The following is an 18,608-nucleotide window of genomic DNA, read 5'->3' as shown; positions in this document are numbered from 1 at the left end:
TTTTGGAATCAAAAGTTATATGGGGATTTTCATGTGCCGGCTATTGGTGCCTCTAACCCCCTCATTCAAAGGTCAACTGTATATACCTAGGAGTGGAATTGCAGGGTCATATGGTGACCCTGTTTAACTTTTTGAGGAACTGCTAGGCTGTTTTTCAAAGTAGCTTATATTAGTTTTTGAGATCTGGTATACCAAAGTACCAAAACCCGTGACCTAAAACAACAGAGATTTATTGTCTCACGGTTCTAGGGGCTGGAAGTCCAAAGTCAAGGTGTTGACGGGGCCATGTTCCTCTGAAAGCTGTAGAGGAAATCCTTTTCCTCTTCCCAGCTTCTGGTGGTTTGTTGGCAATCTCTGGCATTTCTTGTCTTATAGATCCATCACTCCAATCCTGTCTTCATGTGGTATTTTCCCTGTATGTCTCCACATTATCTTCCCTCTGTGTCTATCTCTGTGTCCAAATTTTTATAAAGACACCAATCATGTTAGATTAAGACCTATAACAATAACCTCATCCTAACTTGATTATCTCTATAAAGAACCTACTTCCAAATAAGGTCCCCATTCTCAAGTATTGGGGATTAGGACCTCAGCATATCTTTTTAGAGGGACACAATTCAACCTGTAACATTGCTATACCATTTTACATTCTCACCAGTAACGTACGAAGGTTATGATTTCTCCATGTCCTTGTCACTGCTTATCTTTTTGATTATAGCCAGCCTAGTGGATATGAAGTGACATCTCATTGTGGTTTTGATTTGATTTCCCTGATGACTAGTGATGTTGAGCATCTTTTCATGTACTTATTGGTCATTTGCTTTATCATCTTTGGAGAAATGTCTGTTCAGATTCTTTGACCATTTAAAAATTGGATTATCTGTCTTTTTATTGAGTTGTAAGTGTTGTTTATAGGTTCTTTTTTTTTTTAATTTTTTTTTAACGTTTATTTATTTTTGAGACAGAGAATGACAAAGCATGAACGGGGGAGGGTCAGAGAGAGGGAGACACAGAATCTGAAACAGGCTCCAGGCTCTGAGCCATCAGCACAGAGCCCGATGCGGGGCCCGAACCCACGGACCGCGAGATCATGACCTGGGCCGAAGTCGGCTGCTTAACCACTGAGCCACCCAGGCGCCCCTATAGGTTCTTGATACAAGTCCCTTATCAGATATGATTTGAGATATTTTTCCCATTCTGTGGGTTGTCCTTTCATTTTGCACAAAAGTGTAAAATTTTGATACAGTCTAATTTATTTATTTTTTCTTTTATGACTTTTGCTTTTGTGTCGTACCTAATAATTCATGGCCGAATCCAAGGTCATAAAGATTTGCCCCTATGTTTCGCCTAAGAGTCTAATAGCGTTGGCTCTTTCAGGTAGGTCTTTCATCCATGTTGAGTTAATTTCTATATTGGGTATGAGGTAAGGGTCCAACTACATTCCTTTGCATGTGGCTATCCAATTGTCCCAGAAGCATTTGTTGAAAGGACTGTTCTTTCCCCACCGAATGATCTTGGCAACTCTATCAAAACTCACTTGACCATAGATGTGTGGGTTTATTTCTGGATTCTTAATTCTATTTCACTGATACATATGACTGTCTTTATGCTAGTACCACACTATTCTGATTACTGTTGCTTTGTGTTGTAAATATTAAAATTGGGAAGTGTGAGTCTTCTGTGTTGTTCTTTTTCAAGATTACTTTGGCTATTCTGGGTCCCTGGGTTTTAGGATCAGTCTATCAATTTCTAAAAAGCAATCTGCTGGGATTCTAATAGGGGTTGCATTGAATTTATAGATTGATTTGGGGAGTATTACTATCCTAATGATATTGAGTCTTCTGATCCATGAGCATGGAATGTCTTTCTGTTTATTTAGATCTTCTTTAATTTCTTTCAACATGGTTTTGTAGTTTTCTGAGTGTGTTTTGTAAAATTTATTCCTAAGTATTTTAATCTTTTCTATGGAAGAAATGGATTTCTTTAAATGAAATTGTTTTCTTAACTTCATTTTTAGATTATTCATTGCCAGTGTATAGAAATACAATTATTTTTGTATATTGGAGATTTATCCTGCAACATGATGAACTCATTAGTTCTAATAGTTTTTTAAGGGATTCTTTAGGATTTTCTATACAAAATCATATAACCTGTGAATATAGTTTCACTTCTTCCTCTCCAACCTGAGTGTTTTTTTTAATCCCCCCTCCCCCCAAATTGTCCTGGCTGGAACCTCCAGTATAATGTTGACTTGAAGTAGCCAGAACAGAAATCCTAATCTTGTTCTTGACCTTAGGGGAGGCATTCAGTCTTTTACCACTAAGCATGATGTTAGCTGTGGGGTTTTTTGGTGATACTCTTTGTCAGGGGCATTTTCTTTTATTTCTAATTTGTTGAGTGTTTTTTAAATCATGAGATATGGCTGGAGTTTGTTAAATCTTTTTCTGCATCTATAGAGATGATTATGTGGTTTTTGTATTTTTGTTCTTTGATATGGATTGTATTATAGAATGGATTAAACTAATTGATTTTCAGGTGTGAAAACAGCATTCCTGGGGAGAATCCCATTTGGTCATGGTGCATAATTATTAGTACATGTAGCTGGCTTTATTTTTTAGTATTTTGTCAAAGGTTTTTGCATCTCTATTCATAAGAGATATTGGTCTTTAGTTTTTTTTTTTCTCTTGTAATGTCTTTGTCTGGTTTTGGTATCAAGGTAATAAGGATCTCATACAATGAGTTGGGAAGTGTTTGTTCTTCCAGTTTTTTAAAGAGTTTGTGAAGAATTGGTATTGGTTCTTCTTTAAATGTTTGGTAGAATTCACATGTGAAGCACTTTGGGTCTGGGTTTTCCCTTGTGCATAGTTTTTTGATTGCAACTTTGAGCTCTTCAACTTGGATTTTCTGTTTCCTCTTGAGTCAGTTTTGGAAGTTTGGTCTAAAAAAATTTTTTTTACATTTATTTATTTTTGAGAGACAGAGAGAGACAGAGCACAAGTGGGGGAGGGGCAGAGAGAGGGAGACACAGAAGCCAAAGCTGAGGTCCAGGCCCCGAGCTGTCAGCACAGAGCCCATTGTGGGCTCAAACTCACGAACTGCCAAGATCATGACCTGAGCCGAAGTCAGATGCTCAACCGACTGAGCCATCCAGGCGCCCCTGTTTTGTTTTCGTCTTTTTTTTTTTTTTTTAAGGATTTTGTCCATTTCCTCTTGGCTATCTAATCTATTGGCATATGGTTGTTTATAGTCTTCCTTCATGATTCTTTTTATTTCTGTGAGGTCAGCAGGAATGTCTCCTGTTCCATTTCTTTCTTTTTTTTTTTTTTTTTTTAATTTTTAAGCATTTACTCATTTTTGAGAGAGAGAGAGACAGCGTGCAAGTGGGGTTTGGGACAGAGAGAGAGAGGGAAACACAGAACCTGAAGCAGTTTCCAGGCTCTGAGCTTTCCGCACAGAGCCTGACGTGAGGCTCGAACTCACGAACCGTGAGATCATGACCTGAGCCAAAGTCAGACACTTAACCGACTGAGCCACCCAGGCGCCCCAAACTCCTGTTCCATTTCTGATTCTAGTAATTTGAGTTTTCTCTCTTTTTTTCTTGGTCAGTCTACCTGGATGTTTTGCCAACTCTGTTGGCATTTTCAAAGAATCTGCTTTTTCTCTTACAGGATTTTTTGTTGCAATCACTTTGGTTAAAGCCACTGTTTATTGAGTGTCCTCTGCAGGGTGGCTACTTGACCCTCAACTCATTTAATCCCTGAAAAAAACACACATAAAGCAGGTGCAATTGGCCCCACTCTCAAATAAGAACACTGAGGTGAAATACTTTGTGCCAGTCATGAAGCTGGCAGGCAGTGGACCTGGGGCTCCAAAGCCTGATCACTTTTCACTGTAGCAGGGGACCTCCCCTGTTCTGCTCTCAGCCTCTACTCTCTGCTGCCGAGGTTTGTCTTCTGATTTCTAAGGGGAAGAGCCATGGGTCACGGTTCCCTCACATCACCTGTCAGTGGAACTCAGCATCATCTGGGGAGCCTGTTAAGCATATTCCTGCCACCCTCAGCTTTGATTCAGTGAGACTGGGCTCGGGTCCAGGGATATGCATTATTATCTACCATTCCTAACAATTCCGATGCTGGGGTTCTCTGACAACACCTGAGTAACCCATGTTTGCCCCTGGAAACTCCTCCTCAATTTTCCTGGGGGCAAGCCCCCTAGGAGCAAGCCACTGGTTCCTCTGGGCTCTGTGTTCTCCTGGCTTCTGCTTCTCCTGGGGTGCCAGTCAAGGCCAAGGTAGGTCTGAGGTGGGAAGCTGTTTTCTCTCTGCTTTATAAAAATTTGCAAGAAGTTGTAACAACCCACGCACCCCTACTTCATCTTCCTAAAGTTCTCTCTGAGGTAATAGAGTATAGGACCTTCAGGAGTTAATAAGTTAGCTTGGAGTGTGTCATAAGCAGTCAGTGCACACACACATACACACACGTACACCGGCAGGGAGGGGGTGAGGCGAGGGGGTGGGGGGGGGCAGAAAGTGACACTGAGCTGTGACTGGCTTCTCATTTTCCTGGAATGTGGCTCCCAAAAGGTCTCATGGGTTTCAGCGTTTCTGACTCTGAGGCTGTGTAAACATCACACAGGGGGTTGCTGCCTCTGAGAGAACAGAGGAGTTAGAAAGGGGGAGGGTGGGAGCCCAGAGCAGGGAGAGAGGGCAAATTGGAGCCAGAGAGGGAGAAAGGAGAGGGAAATCCTGGGGGTCTTGTTGAAACAGGACACGTGGTGAGGTATGTGGGAGGGAACAGAGGCCAGCAGCTTCCCACTACGAGCAAGCATGAGGGATCTGGTGAGGGCTGGGGTCCGTGGTGTGAGGGTAGAGGGCAGAGGGCCCTGTGAAGATTAGGAGGCTTGTCAGTGGTGTGGGAGAGAACGGGGTGACTCCTGGACCCCTGGCCCACACTAGCCTCCCCTACTCCTTCCAGTTTTTAGCTTGGGAGTTAGTCTTTCCTGGAGCTGGCTAAGCACAGAGGGTGAGGAAGGGCTGGGCTCCCCGCTCCTGGGGCATGGTGAGCCCGGTAGCTAGGAACTACAGCTCCTGCCTCCTGGCATCCTGAGTTGCCTCTGGAGAACCCGGCATTCTCTCCTGCATTGCTCTTTCTAGGGGCCAAGACTGTCTTAGCCTTCTGAGCCTCCCAAGCCGTTGACCTAGAACAGCTTCTGGAGCCCGCATGGCCTGAGAGGGGGCTCAGTGGAGTTGGAGCTTCTCTGGCCTTGGGCCCAGGTGGATCTTGACTCTGCCACTTACATGAACTGTGTTATGTCTGACAAGTCACATAACCTCCGAAATCTCATTTCCTCACCAGTATAAAAATGGCGACATCGATACCAGCCAACCTTGCAAGGTCGCTGTAAGGATCAGAGAAAGTGTGGGTAAAATCCTGGCATGTGATAGGCTCTTTATCGATAGATGATAACTCTTAGTCATTCTATTATTCTGAGACCCAAGGATAACAAACATCTAAGTGCCCCAGAAATCCACCAGCCAGCAGGCCCCACCAGCTCCAGAAGAATGACAGTGACCCACACTCTGTTATTCTGCCCCCACGTTGGTTCCTCTGCCTGAGGCTACCTGCTGGCCCCCTGTCCTGCGCCCTGCTTTTTGCTCTGCCCAGGAGCTGTGAGGCCCCGCTCCCTCTCTCTGAGAGTTCTGCGCTCTGGCTGATGAGTGACATGAGTGACTTGGTCATTTGTCCCCTGGAGCCAGCAAGCAGGGTGGGATGTTAGCAGGGGGCCATTAGGAAAAGGGGGGTATATATATCCTGAGGCACAAGAAAGCACAGAGTGAGTCACAGATTAACCCTCTGGCCTGTTTCCACCTGCTGGGCTGAGGCACCCGAGCGAGGGTGTTCAGAGGTGTCTGGGTTCAAACTGGGTTCTGTTTAAGGAAGCCAGGGAGGAAGGTCACTCATGGGTCATACGTGATTGGAGGAACAGCTTAAAAGCTCCAGTGCCCTCTCCTGCACTCGGAAAATCACACTGGCTTGAATTCCACCATCAGTGCCTGGCTTACAAAGATCCTCTCTCCTTGCGTGGTCAGGATCCATTTAATCTAATCCTTGCAACAACACGGAAAGGTAGGCATTAATGTAATCCCTTAGGGCACAGAGGAGGAAACAGGCTGAGATGGTGAGCAGTGGGTTCACACAGCCAGGAAGGTGATAGAACCAGGACCCAGGAATTGAACCCAGACTTAGGGAGATCCTTGAGGACAGGGTCTGATCTGGAGACGTGGGTCTGACCTGCATCTGACTTATCTTCTTCAACAGTGGGCAAGTTGCTTAGCCTCATTGTGACTTGGGTTTCTGATCTGCCCCTGCCTCATCAGGTAATTGTGCGGGTTACACGAGTCAATGCGTAGAAAGTACTAGAGCAATAGTGAATACCAGCAATTAGTGTCATTGCCACTGCTTTGTGACTGGGGTCCCAGGACAGAGTCTGCAGTCAGGTTGGGTGGAGGAAATTCTGTCTTACCAAGCCTACCTTAATCTCCAGGGAAGAAAGTTAGATCGGTCCCCCCTGGACTTGGCTGTCTTGTGAGATGGTGAGCTCTCAGCAGCCATCTTGTGCTGTGGTGAGGGAGGTTGGACTGGAGACAATCAAGGTCTCTTTTGTTGTAAGATTTGGGAGTTCGGGAGTCAGAGCTGGATTTGTTCTCTGCCTCCCCGCTTATAGCTGAGTGGCCTTGGATCATTTTCTGAGGTACGCTGATTCTCAGCTTCCTCATCTTTTTTTTTTTTTTTAAGTTTGATTTATTTTGAGAGAGAGAGAAAGTGGAAGTTGGGAGGTGCAGAGAGAGACAGAGAGAGAGAGAGAGAGAGAGAGAGAGAGAGAGAGAGAGAGAGAATCCCAAGCAGGCCCAATGCTGTTGGAGGGGGCGGGAGATGATGTGGGGCTTGAACCCATGAACTGTGAGATCATGACCTGAGCCGAAGTCAGAGGTTTAAGTGACTGAGCCACCCAAATGTCCCTTTCAATTTTCTCATCTATGATCTGGGGTCATAAAGGCCTTTCTGCAGGGTGGTAGTGAGAATGAAATTAGTAGATAATGGAGAGTGCTTTCAGCTCCTAGTGCTCAGTGGCTAGCAATTTGTGACAGCTGTGGTGGCGGTGGCAGCATCATGGCTATGAGCACTAGATGCCGACTGTCTCTGGGCGATTATCCCAGAGCTGAAGGCCCGGGGACTTCGCCTGTGTCACCTTGTGTCTAGGCCGGATCCGTTTCCTTGGCACCCGGAGCAGTCTGCCTTCTCCCTCCTCTCGTCTGAGGGCCCCCTCCTCGGGTTCCCGGAGGCTGGGGACCTTCCCGAGTTGAATCCCTCTTCCCTCCCAAAGGCCCAGTCCTTTAACTGCCCTCTGGCTCTCATTCTGAACCCTAATCTGTGTCTTTTTTAGAACCTACTTACATTTTTTTTTTTTTAATTTTGAAATGATTCTAGACTTACGGAAAGTTTGCCAAAATAGGACAAAGAGTTCCCATATACCCTTCTCTCAGCTTCCCCAAATGTTGACAACTTTACAGAACTATTGCGCAATGATGGAAACCAGGAAATTAACACTCATCTGATGCTTTTACTAATCCACAGACCTTAGTCGAATTTGGCTGGTTTTTCCACTACTGCCCCTCTTCGGATCCTGGATCCACTTCAGGATCCTACATTGCATTTAGTCTGTGTCTCCTTGGCCTCCACCAAGCTGGGATAATTCTGCAGTCCTTCTCTGTCCCTCGAGACTCTGGCACTTCTGAAGAGTGCTCGTCATGTATTTTATAGAATGTCTCTTAGTTTGAGTTCATTTGATTTTGTATTTGTATCATTCCTCCTACGTTTATAAATGGAATTCGTCTGTTCTTCAACATTCTCCTGTCTCTATTTGGTCTACTGTCTCTTATGTCTTATTTATTTATACAGTTATTTGTTTATGTCAGTGCGGAACCTGGATATTCATTTTTTAAAGGTTATAATCCACTGCTATTGTTATTATTATTATTATTTGGATTGAATTGACCCCACTGTGGCCATTGGGAGTTCATTTAAGTTGGTAGGATCCATAGTTTTTGACCTCTCTTATTTACTCCCTATATCAGTCAGGTTCTTCACAGAAACAGCAGTAGGAGGTATAAACGGACACACCTCATTTTATTGTGCTTTGCAGGTATCGTTGTTGTTGTCGTTGTTGTGTTTTACAGTGGGAGGGGAGATAGTAGCTACTGATGTCGTGGAAATAGCAAGAGAACTAGAATGAGAAGTGGAGCCTGAGAATGGGACTGAATCGCTACAATCCCAGGATCAAACTTTAATGGGGGAGGAGTTGCTTCTCGGGGATGAGCAAACCAAGTGATTTCTGGAGATGGAATCTATTCCTGTTGGAGATGCCGTGAAGATTGTTGAAAAGACACCAAAGGATTTAGAGCATTGCATACATGTAGTTGATAACACAGTGGCAGGTTTGAGAGCATTGACTCCAGTGATAAGAAAAGTTCTACAGTTGGTAAACGCTATCAAACAGCATCACGTGCTACAGAGAATTGGTTCGTGAAAGGAAGAGTCAACTTCTGTGGTGGCACCCTTTATTGTCTTACTTTAAGAAATTGCCACAGCCACCCCAGCCTTCAGCAACCACTACCCTGATCAGTCAGCTGCCATCAACATTGAGGCCAGACCCTCCACCAGCAAAAAGATTATGATCTGCTGAAAGCTCAGATGATTAGCATTTTTAGAAATAAAATATTTTTTAATTATGTAAATGTTTGGAGATAATGCTATCACACACCTAATAGATTATAGTGTAAACATAACTTTTATCTTTTATATGCCCTGGGAAACCAAAAAATTCATTTGGCTAGCTTTATTTCGATATTCACTTTGTTTTCATTTTTTTTTTTTAACATTCATTTTGAGAGACAGACTGTGAGTGGGGGAGGGGGCAGAGAGAGAGGGAGACGCAGAATCCAAATTAGGTTCCAGGGCTTGGAGCTGTTAACATAGAGCCCGATGTGGGGCTCGAACTCATGGACCGTGAGCTCATGACCTGAGCTGAAGCTGGACACTTAACTGACAGAGCCACCCAGGCGCCCCAGAAGGAGGATCTTAAATGCTTGCTTCAGAAGCCTGAGTGGGAACGCCCCCTCCACAGGGCTTGGCTTCCGGTTCCTTCCAGGACTTGCAGCCAGTTTTACGGGGAAACACGCAGTACCTTGTCTTCTGGGAGAGGCTAAGGTGGCCCTGGCAGAGTAGCGGTTCCTCTGTCTGATCTGATCGGTATGGGAGATGGTAATCAGAGAGACCACAGTGGGTAACCACAGAGCCCAGGCAGGAATTGCGGCTACAGGGCGTGTGTGCACGTGCACACATGTGTATGTGTTTGTGCATGTGTGCGCGTGCGTGTGTGTGAAATATCCTAGGGCGTGGGTGGGGAATGCTTGGAGATTCAGAGAAGCCTGGGATTTGAACCAGCAAGGAGGCTAGAGCCACTGAGCAAGTCTCTCTAACAGGGCTGCGTTCACTGAAGTTTTGTAGGTGGCAGAGAGGGGGAGGGAGAGAGGTCCGGCTTTCACCGAATTGGGGAAGATGTGGAAACTAGGGAGAAGGGTGCCTTCATGCAAGAGGAACGCTCTAAATATATCCCCAAGGCTCTCCCCTGCCCTTGGGGTCTTGGCATCCCCCCTCCCTCCCTGTGGGCCACTTGTCCTTTCCGTAAGGGGAAACTGAGGCCCAGGGTGGCTGCAGCTTCAGTAGAGGGGTGGGTACGACCACAACCACGGAGGGTAACCAGGGAGTTGTCTTGGTCTTTGTGGAGGACAATCTAGGAGGAAGCAGGTTGAAGCAGCAGCTGGAGTGAGGTGGGTTGGTTCCGGGGGGTGCCTTCTGGTGGTGGGGAGCCAGAAAAGGGGCAGCAGGGAACGAAGGAGCAGTTGGGGCCCCTTAACTGGAATCTCAAGAATAGAAGAGGTTGTGTTGGGCCAGGGCAGGGCCGAACAGGTGGAGTGTGTGTCTGGAGGGGCAGGGTGATGGGTCAGCGAGCCACTGGTGTCAGCAGGCACCCTTCGGCAGGGAGCCTCAGCAGCCCCGGCCTCAGTTTCCTCACGTGTGAGACAAGGATGATGAGCTCTAGCTTGCTGGGTTGTGGTGATGAGCTTTGGAAACGATGCCCGTTGTGGGGTGGACGTCCTGTTCCGGGCTGAGGCAGCGAGTGGGGGGTGGCTGATGTGTGCAGCCGGTACCCCTGCTGCCCCACCCCCTTCGCGGAGCGAGCGGAGGGGCCTGTGGTCTTTCCCGGGACCCCGGCAAAGGTGAAGGTCCTTTCCGCTCAGGGAGGCCTCCCCCTCCTCCCGGCAGCCGCCTCCCCTCCTCTCCCTCTCCAATCCCCACTGCCCCCCCTCCCCTCACACGTGAGGGTGATAAACACTCTGCCAGCTCCAAATAGGGCCTGACCTCAGCGGCGAGGCATCTCCCCTCGCCCCCCACCCTCCCAGCCGCCAGCCGCATTCCTGGAGAGGATGAGGTTGGCCTGCTCTCCCCTCTCGGCCTCCTTTGTCCTGCGGGCTGCTGCCCACCCTGCCGCTTCCTGTGGTCCAGGCTCATCAGGGCCTTGAGTGCCAAAGGGCCCAACTGTGGATCTCAGACAGGATAGTTAATGATCATAATTACAGTGGTTACCACTTATTAAGCAATTAGGACCAGGTTCCATGCTAAGCACATTACACGGATCATGCCAATGAATTTTCAAAACAGCCCTGTGAGGAAGTTGCTATTATTATTATTCCAGTTTTAGCACGGACAGCAGGGGAAGGTGGGAAGGAGAGGGAAACAGGGGAGAGGTCAAACGGCTTGCCCAACCTCACATAGTTAATGAACGGAGCCAGAAGCCCTATGTTGCTGCTGACCAGAACCTGCTCCTCCCAGCCAGCCAGCATTAGGCTCCGGTCAGCGTGTCCAGCCCAGGACTCAGGACCTAGTCCTGAGAGCAGACGCAAGATTGGGAGGTGAGACTTGCTTAGGAGGCCTCCCTGGGGGCATCTCAGCTGCCAGGAAAGATGGATGGGGATCTCCTGGGTGCTGAGAGCTTTGTAGAAGTTTTGTGTCCCTCGATGTTCCTTCGCCTGTTTTCCTAGCCTTGAAAAGTTAGAACTTGGGCATGCAGATAGCCCTTCTAGGGCACCACCTTAACCCCTTTGTCATCAAGAGTGTTCCAGGCTTTGATGCACAATGGAAGGACTCTTTCATTAATATTTCCCCCGTGAGCCTCACGTTTTGAGAAGTTACATGCATTTTCCTATTTTTGTTAATCAAACACATTTTGACTACCAACTAGAACTCCCAGGAGGTGTGGAATAGCATATATTCCCATGCTGAGTTGGTGTAATCCCAGCCCCAAAGCTCCGAAGGGTGACGTTTTGAAATGTTGACCAAGGCTCACAGCCCTCTGTTTCTACCTTCCAGTTCTCCCAGCTGTCTGACCTTCATTCATCTTGCTGCAGTCTTTCCCTTTCTGCCACTTCTGTGTAACAACTGTTCAGACACCCAAACCCATTGTGCAGCCCGGGCCCTACCAGCCCTCCTCTCCTACCTCTCCCTCCCACAGATCATGTCGTTCTTGTCTTCCTCTCCATGTCTTTCAGGGCTGTAGCTCTCTGCTGGGCCCAGGCTCCTGCTGGGCTGGTTCCCTGGCTGCCTTCTTGGTTCCACTAGCAAGTGCGGGCATCAGAAGCATGTGGGTTCAAACCCTGACTGCCACCTGCTGGCCTTGGGACCTTGAGAAGGTCACATCTGCTCTCTGAGCCACAGTTCCCCCATCTGTAAAATGGGTATGATGTTGTCTACCTCTGAAGGCTGTGTAGGGATCAGAGCCAGTGCAAGTACAGAGCCGGGGTGGGGGGCTGCCCTCGATAAACAGCCGCAGTTGTTCTCCACTATTGTCTCTGCATTCCAGCTGTTCAGCTGTGCGGCCAGCCTAGGACCATCCCCTGTGGCCAATGTCTCAGGTAAGGCTGCATAGCTGCATATTCAGGATGCCTCCATCGTGGATCTGTGTATGGTTTCCCCGGCCGTGGGGAGTTTGGGTGAGCTTGGTGGTCTCTCGGCTGCCCTCAGGTGTATTCTCCCTTCCCATTGTACAATTCCATTCTCACCAGCCTATTCTCTCTCACCTAGTCACTAAAAAAAAAAAAAAAAGACTTGTAGGCATCTGGGTGGTTCAGTCAGTTAAGCATCCAACCCTTGATTCTGGCTCAGGTCATGATCTCCCAGTCTCGAGACCAAGTCCCGTGTCAGCCTCTGCACTGAGCACCGAGCCTGCTTGGGATTCCCTCTCCTTCTCTCTCTGCCCCTCTCCCCCGACTCACTCGCATGCTTTCTTTCTCTCTCTCTCTCTCTCTCTCAAAATAGATAAATAAACATTAAAAATAAAAAGACTTGCTTTTATAACCTTTTACTCATTTAAGTGCTAGAATGTACAGTCTTACTCTGCAATTATATACTTTTGGTTTCTTTTAATATACAAAAGTATTAAAATAAAATGGTTGGGCCATGCTTCCGGCTAACAGCATCTTGAATACCACACTTCATAGAATGTGGATCAGCTGACTCCCCCCTCCCCCGCCACGTGTGTGCGCATGTGCGTGTGTTTGTCAATTCTTTATTGTGGGAGATTTGAAACTTGTACAGAAGTAGCAAGAATAGCATAATGAACTCCTTTGTACCCGTGTTTGACAACCATCAGTTTTTGGTGTTTTTGTTTCATCTGCCCCCCTCACTCCCTTATTTTTGCTGGAGTGTTTTTAAAGCAAATCCCAGACATTATATCATTCCACTGTAAATACTTCACTCTGTATCATTAACAGATAAGGCCTTTTAATTTTAACATTACCATAGTACCATTATCACAGTCAGCATAATTAATAATAATTTCTTAGGAGCAGCTAATACCTAGTATGTGTCCCGTTTTCCCTCATCCTGTTTCAGTTGCTTTGTGTGTATCAGGCAAATAAACTTGGAAACTGTGCTCTCATCTATTTCTGTAATGATCACGTATCTACATATATTGTTGCCTCTGTCCCTTCGCCGATCAGCTGGTGCCATGTGATCACATTTCCGATGGGTCCTCATTCCATAGTTTCTGTCCCTGGCCTCTCCCTTCCAGGTTTCCCTACGGGCTTCCAACTGGAGGGTCTCTGTCCAGCTACATGTGAAATCTGGAGCTCAGTTATCCTTCCCTTCTCAGCTTCCCCTCTCTGGCCTTGGCCTGCGGGTCTGTTGCCCTGTCCCCGGAAAAGAGGGGGCTCTGGAAGGAGGGGCTGTGGGGAGAGAGCAGCACCCCAGAGTGCCTAATCTGCTAAACACTGCCTCCCTGAGCTGTCCGTGTAAGGCTGCCTGGCTTGCTCAGAGTGGGGGTGGGGGGTGGGGGGTCAAGTGTGGAGTGGGGGGCCGGAAGGGGGTGGCCAGCAGGGTCCCGCGGCTCTGGGAAGCACAGCTGCCTTACTTACCAAGCCTGTGGCTGGGATGGCCGAGTCTTCGTGGGAACGCTTTCCCCTCTCTCAGCTGCAGTCCCCACCATGACCCCACCTCCTGTGCCTCTGTGCCCTCTGCCTTCATCTCCAGCCAAGGTCCTGTGCTCTTGGAGCCTGGTCGGCTGGTGTCATGCTAGGGAGGCTGCTCTGATCCTGCCTGGTCCCATCTTCCCGGGGCTGGGAAAGTCACACCCCAGAGTCCCCCGGGCCTGCTTCCTTCCATTCTCCCTTTGCTTCTGGGGCCTCTCGCCTCGGCTCTGCTGGTTGGCAGTGCTGCCTCCTGGGGAATTGAGGGGATGGGGATACTTGGGGCCTCTTCTTGGCTTGTGTTTTTTTCAGTGAAAAGGAAACCTGGCGCCTTTGGGAAGCCACAGTCTCTCGCTGGCCCTCACTGTTCTCATGTGAGACATGTCCAGAACAGCTCTTGACCTCATTGACTGAGTTGCCCAGAAGGGCACTTGAGATTTAGGTGAGCGTGTGTGTGTGTGTGTGTGTGTGTGTGTGTGTGTACGCGCGCACACACAGACTTTAAAACTGCTGCCCTGGAACATGGTCAGGCTACAAGGTGAGATAAGACTTAGGGGCACCTGGGTGTCTCAGTCGGTTAAGCGTCCGACTTCGGCTCGGGTCATACACGGATCCGTGTGTATGTGTGCCTGTGGATGCCAGTGTGTGTGTGTCAATGTGGATCTTTGTGAGTTCGAGCCCCATGTCGGGCCCTGTGCTGACGGCTTGGAACCTGGAGCCTGCATCGGATTCTGTGTCTCGCCCTCTCTTTGTCCCTCCCCCGCTCGCGCTCTGTCTCTGTCTCTCAATAATAAATAAATGTTAAAAAAATTTAATTCTTTAAAAAGACTCAGATGAGGACTGCTCCACATCACCAAAGTGCAGCGGAACTTTCTAGTTCCCAGTCTCTGTTGCAACCACATCTCTCCTTCTCTCCTGTTGCCTCTTTCCTTTAGGGACCTCAGGTTCCTTGGCTTTGTTCCTTCTCTTTCCTGTCTGTTCTATGTCCCTTCTTCTGGGGCCCTGAGGGCTCTGTGTGTTCATGTCATCCCCTGGATTCTCCCTTGTTCCCCTTCGTCCTGACTCTCCAGCCCTAAAATCCAAAGACCTCTCCCTCTTGACTTCATGGGTGGAGGAAGCCCCTTTCTCAGTCTTCACACCTCCATTTCCCAAACCCTTGGTGACTTGGAGGTTTGAGGGCTCATGTCCTCCTGTCCCCTGTTATGGGGACTGTCATCATGCCTCTGGCAGCTGCAGATGCCCCAGAACAGCCCCTAACGTCTGACACTTTCGTGGGGGTACTGCCCTTGCGTGTGTGTTACTCACAGTCCCCCTCCTGGGTCTGTAATGAACACGATTTTTTTCCCTGAGAAAGGTGATGATCCCTAAGATGTCCCTGATCTACCTGGTGGCACTGAAAATATGTGATTTAAGAGTCAGCCAGGAGGGGGATGGTTTGAGGTCCTAGGAGGAGCCCTGGCTTAGGAGCTGGGAGACCTGGGTTCAAATTCTGGGTCTCTCACTTCCTGGCAGCGGGGTCTCAGCGGACCCCAGTCCCTTCACCTGCATGATACAATGATGTCATTGAGTTGTAGTGAGCACGGGTGTGATGAGGCGCTCCCCTGGCGGGAGAGGCTCCGCCAGGCTGGTGTGTACTTAGTACGGGAGGCGCATGGGGCGTGTGTTTGCCCAGCTTGGGGCTGGAATGCAGAGAGGTCTTATAGTTTAGCCTGCGTCTCAGGATGGACACAGACCTCTTTTCCTTCCCTGCGTGCATGTCCCTGGGAGGGAAACTGAGGCCTGCAGCGGGCCCGGGGTCCCTGGAGAGGGGAGAGTGGCAGGCTCCTGGCCAAGGTGTCTGTGCTGGCGGTGTCGGCCTCTGGGGCTCCTCCAGGACGGCGCTGCGGGTGGGTGGAATTCACAGGGGTGAGACAGCGAGTCCGGAACGTGCCGAGGATGCTTGGGGCCGCTTATCTCGGGCCAGGAATGCGCTGCAGTATTATTAGCCGACGGCCTTCTCGCCTTTGGAATAACCACCCGGGTGGCGTGGCAGACATCTGTCCAGTTCTGCCTGCCCAGACAGTCCACGGGTGCCTATGCCAAGCCTCCCGTGGCTGGAGCTCACACGTGTGCCTGTGTGCAAGTGTGTGTGTGTGTGTGTGTGTGTGTGTGTGTGTGTGTGTGTGTGCGTGTGCATCCTTGGAAGTATGTACACGGATCCGTGTGTGTGTGTGCATGTGGATGCCAGTGTGTGTGTGTGTGTCAGTGTGGATCTTTGGGGGCCTTTAGGCACGGGAATGTGTGTGCAAAGAGTGTGCATGTGTATTCTGTAGACATAGTTCCTTGCCTGTGTGTGCAGACAGGTGTGTGTGCATGAGTTTAAGTACATGTGCTTGTGCGTAGTGCTTGGGTACCTGTGCATACATGCACAAATGTGTGTGTATGTGAGTGTGCGAGCATACATGGTTGTGTGGCTGTGTCTGTGTGAGTGCTGCTACCCTGGGGGAAGCAGGGGGCCCCAAGGGGGCCTGGGGGATAGGAGGCGGGTAAAGGACAGAGGGGAGGCTGATGAGTCCACCAGGGCATGATGAGAGGCTGGGAGGCTGGATGGCGAACCACGGCCAGACATGCAGGGCAGAGAGCAGAGGCTGCTGGGCTCTTGGCGCCTGGGGTCTGGGCCATTCCCCTCTATTGGACTCTCCAAGGCAGCATGAGCCCTGAGGTCAGCTGGCCTGGGTCCAAGTCCTGCCTCCATTGCCCACTGGCCATCACTTGGGCAAGTGGCTCCTCAGCTTCTCCAAGCCTCAGTTTCCTCATCTGTATGGTGATGGGAATAATAGTGTCTGCCCAGTAGAATTCATGAGAGAGAAAAAAAATGCAGTGCCTGGGACATAGTGAGAGCTTGATAACTGAGAACATATCACCATCATCATCATGATTATGGACTCCTCTGTCTGCCCCACATCTAGCCTTGGCAATCCCTCTGTGGTCGGGACCCCAGGCAGGATGGGGGACCCCCAGTTCATTCTTGCCCGATAGTAAGATGGAGGCCAGAGAGGGCACAGATCGGCCACGGGTCACCAGGACCCAGACCCTGGCTCCTGGGGACTCTTCCCTCCTGCTACACTGCCTTGTTCCTATTTCTGGGTTACCAGGCTAGAGAGGGAAGGAGAGTCTGGCAGGCTTTCTCATCTGGGCCAGCCGCTGCAGACAGCCCAGGGCCAATCTGTTTATCATTCAGCTTCTTAAAGGAAAGAAGTTTCCACTCTCGGTCTTAACTGCTCTCCTGTGAGTCTCCTGCTTTGCAGCTCCCCTGATCCTGCTGCAAATCTTGAATTTCAGATGGAGATGAGTCAGCCCCAATGAAGGCAGGCCCCAGGGTCCTCACCCCCTTGCCCAGTCCTGCGCAGGAGAGCTGGCCATCTGGCAACGTCCTCGCACCTGCTTGGGATACCGCAGCTCCACCTTCTGCTCCTGACTGTGGCCAGATGGGGTGGGATTCCTAGGGAGTGCTGGGCCCATTTAGAGCTGAGCCCCCACCTGGCCTTCCTCTGCCCCTGCCAGCACATCCCACATCCTCTGCCTTGGCCCTGCTGGGCCTCTCTGGACCTCCCAGGTGCCAGGACAGCTGCCCGCCCCCGGGAAGCGAGCCCAGAGTGTCGCCAGGACTGTGGAGGTGGGAGCGGGCACTTTGGCGCCTGGGCATGGTGGGCGGGGTGGGCAGAGGCAGGTGGGGTCTGCCAGGATCTCTCAGCCTGGACAGGCGGTGGTTGCCCTGGACACCAGCTAGAAGAGACTTGTTCCTCATAACCATCACCAACTACCTGGAAGGAAAAGAAAAAACCAACAACAACAGCAAAAACAGCCATCAAACTTTTTTTTTTTTGAACCTGCTGTTAATGGCCGATTGGCTGTACATTATTAAACAGGCAGCTGGAGATCTGCCAGGGTAGGGTGCTTGAGCCAAGACTCCCAGCTTGAACACAATGTTCCTAGGAAAACAGTCACCCGCGGGGTCCCTGGGGAGGAGCAGCCAGAGGGAAGGGCTCCAGCGGCTGCCCCTTGCCCTGCTCACCCTTCCTGCCCTGGCCTCTGTTCTGGTCATCGGTGGGGAGCAGGACTGGCCTGCACCTGGAGCCCAAGCATCCTTTATCTGGCCCTGTGGGTCCCTCACCACCCCAGGGGCCTGAGCCCCTCTTTCCTTCCTCATGGTTAAGTGGACACAGTCCTCCTTCCATCCCCGCATGGCTAAGCCCAGCACCGGCTCTCCTGGGGGCTAGTGTGATGCAGGTTGGGAGCTGGACACATGGCTCTAGGGTTGACTACATTGAGTTCCTCCCTATGGTGACATCGGGACTCCCTACTTGTCCTTTCTGGGCTTTAGCTTCCATATAACTATGATGAGAGGATTGGGTTAGTCAACTCTAAATTCTTGTCAACGTTTGTGAGCCCAGAATTGGGTGGCCCCGGGGAGAGCCGGGGGTGATTGTTTTCCAGAGTTTGGAGCCCTTCTTGCCCTATCCCTGTTCCCATCGGTGTCACCAGGAGCCACGTCTCAAGCTAAGCCCTGACAGGAGGGGCTGACCACTGGCCCCATTCACATCGTTTTGGACAGCCCCTCCAGCCCCCTTGGAGCCAACCAGGGGAAAGGTCAAATGTCTGAAGGTGATAGCAAGTGGGAGAGTAAGCCGGGGCTCTGGTGTTTGGGTGACTTCCATCTTGGTGAAGCCAATGTGGCAGAAGGGAACATGGATAAAAAGCACAGAATGGGGTCAAGGTCACCACCAGCGTGGGCCTGCCACCTTCTGCATGGTCAGGCTGCTGCTGGCATGTGTGTGTGGGTCATCGGCTTGGGCACTGAGTCCTAAGGAGCCCTCCATGAACCTCCAGGACATAATATGACATGGTGCTTCGGAGACCGCTGGGGTTCAGGCCTATCGCCCCGCCTCTCTGCTCTTGTCTTGCGGACTTTGGGCAGGCGACTTTGCCTCTTGGGTCTGAGCTCTCTCCACTGTTCGAAGGGGGTTAGAAGGACATCTACTCCCAG

At 49.8% G+C, this 18,608-nt stretch overlaps 1 protein-coding gene across 3 annotated transcripts in view; it reads left to right on the top strand.

Annotated features, from left to right (window-relative positions):
* Nucleotides 1–18,608, top strand: part of TNS1 (tensin 1) — a 201,261-nt gene that overhangs the window by 39,455 nt on the left and 143,198 nt on the right. The window contains exon 1 of one of the 3 annotated variants that reach the window (XM_042995307.1): nucleotides 11,402–12,031. The exons of the other annotated variants lie outside the window; for them this stretch is intronic. Within the exon in view, the coding sequence (XP_042851241.1) occupies nucleotides 12,023–12,031 (9 nt within the window). The 5' untranslated portion in view covers nucleotides 11,402–12,022. Of the gene's footprint in view, nucleotides 1–11,401; nucleotides 12,032–18,608 lie in introns of those variants that run through there. 3 annotated transcript variants of the gene reach the window in all.

Source organism: Panthera tigris, chromosome C1 (assembly GCF_018350195.1).
Source record: "Panthera tigris isolate Pti1 chromosome C1, P.tigris_Pti1_mat1.1, whole genome shotgun sequence".
Taxonomy (NCBI): domain Eukaryota; kingdom Metazoa; phylum Chordata; class Mammalia; order Carnivora; family Felidae; genus Panthera; species Panthera tigris.
Note: the sequence above shows the minus strand (reverse complement) of the source record. Positions and strands in the feature narration are given on the sequence as shown.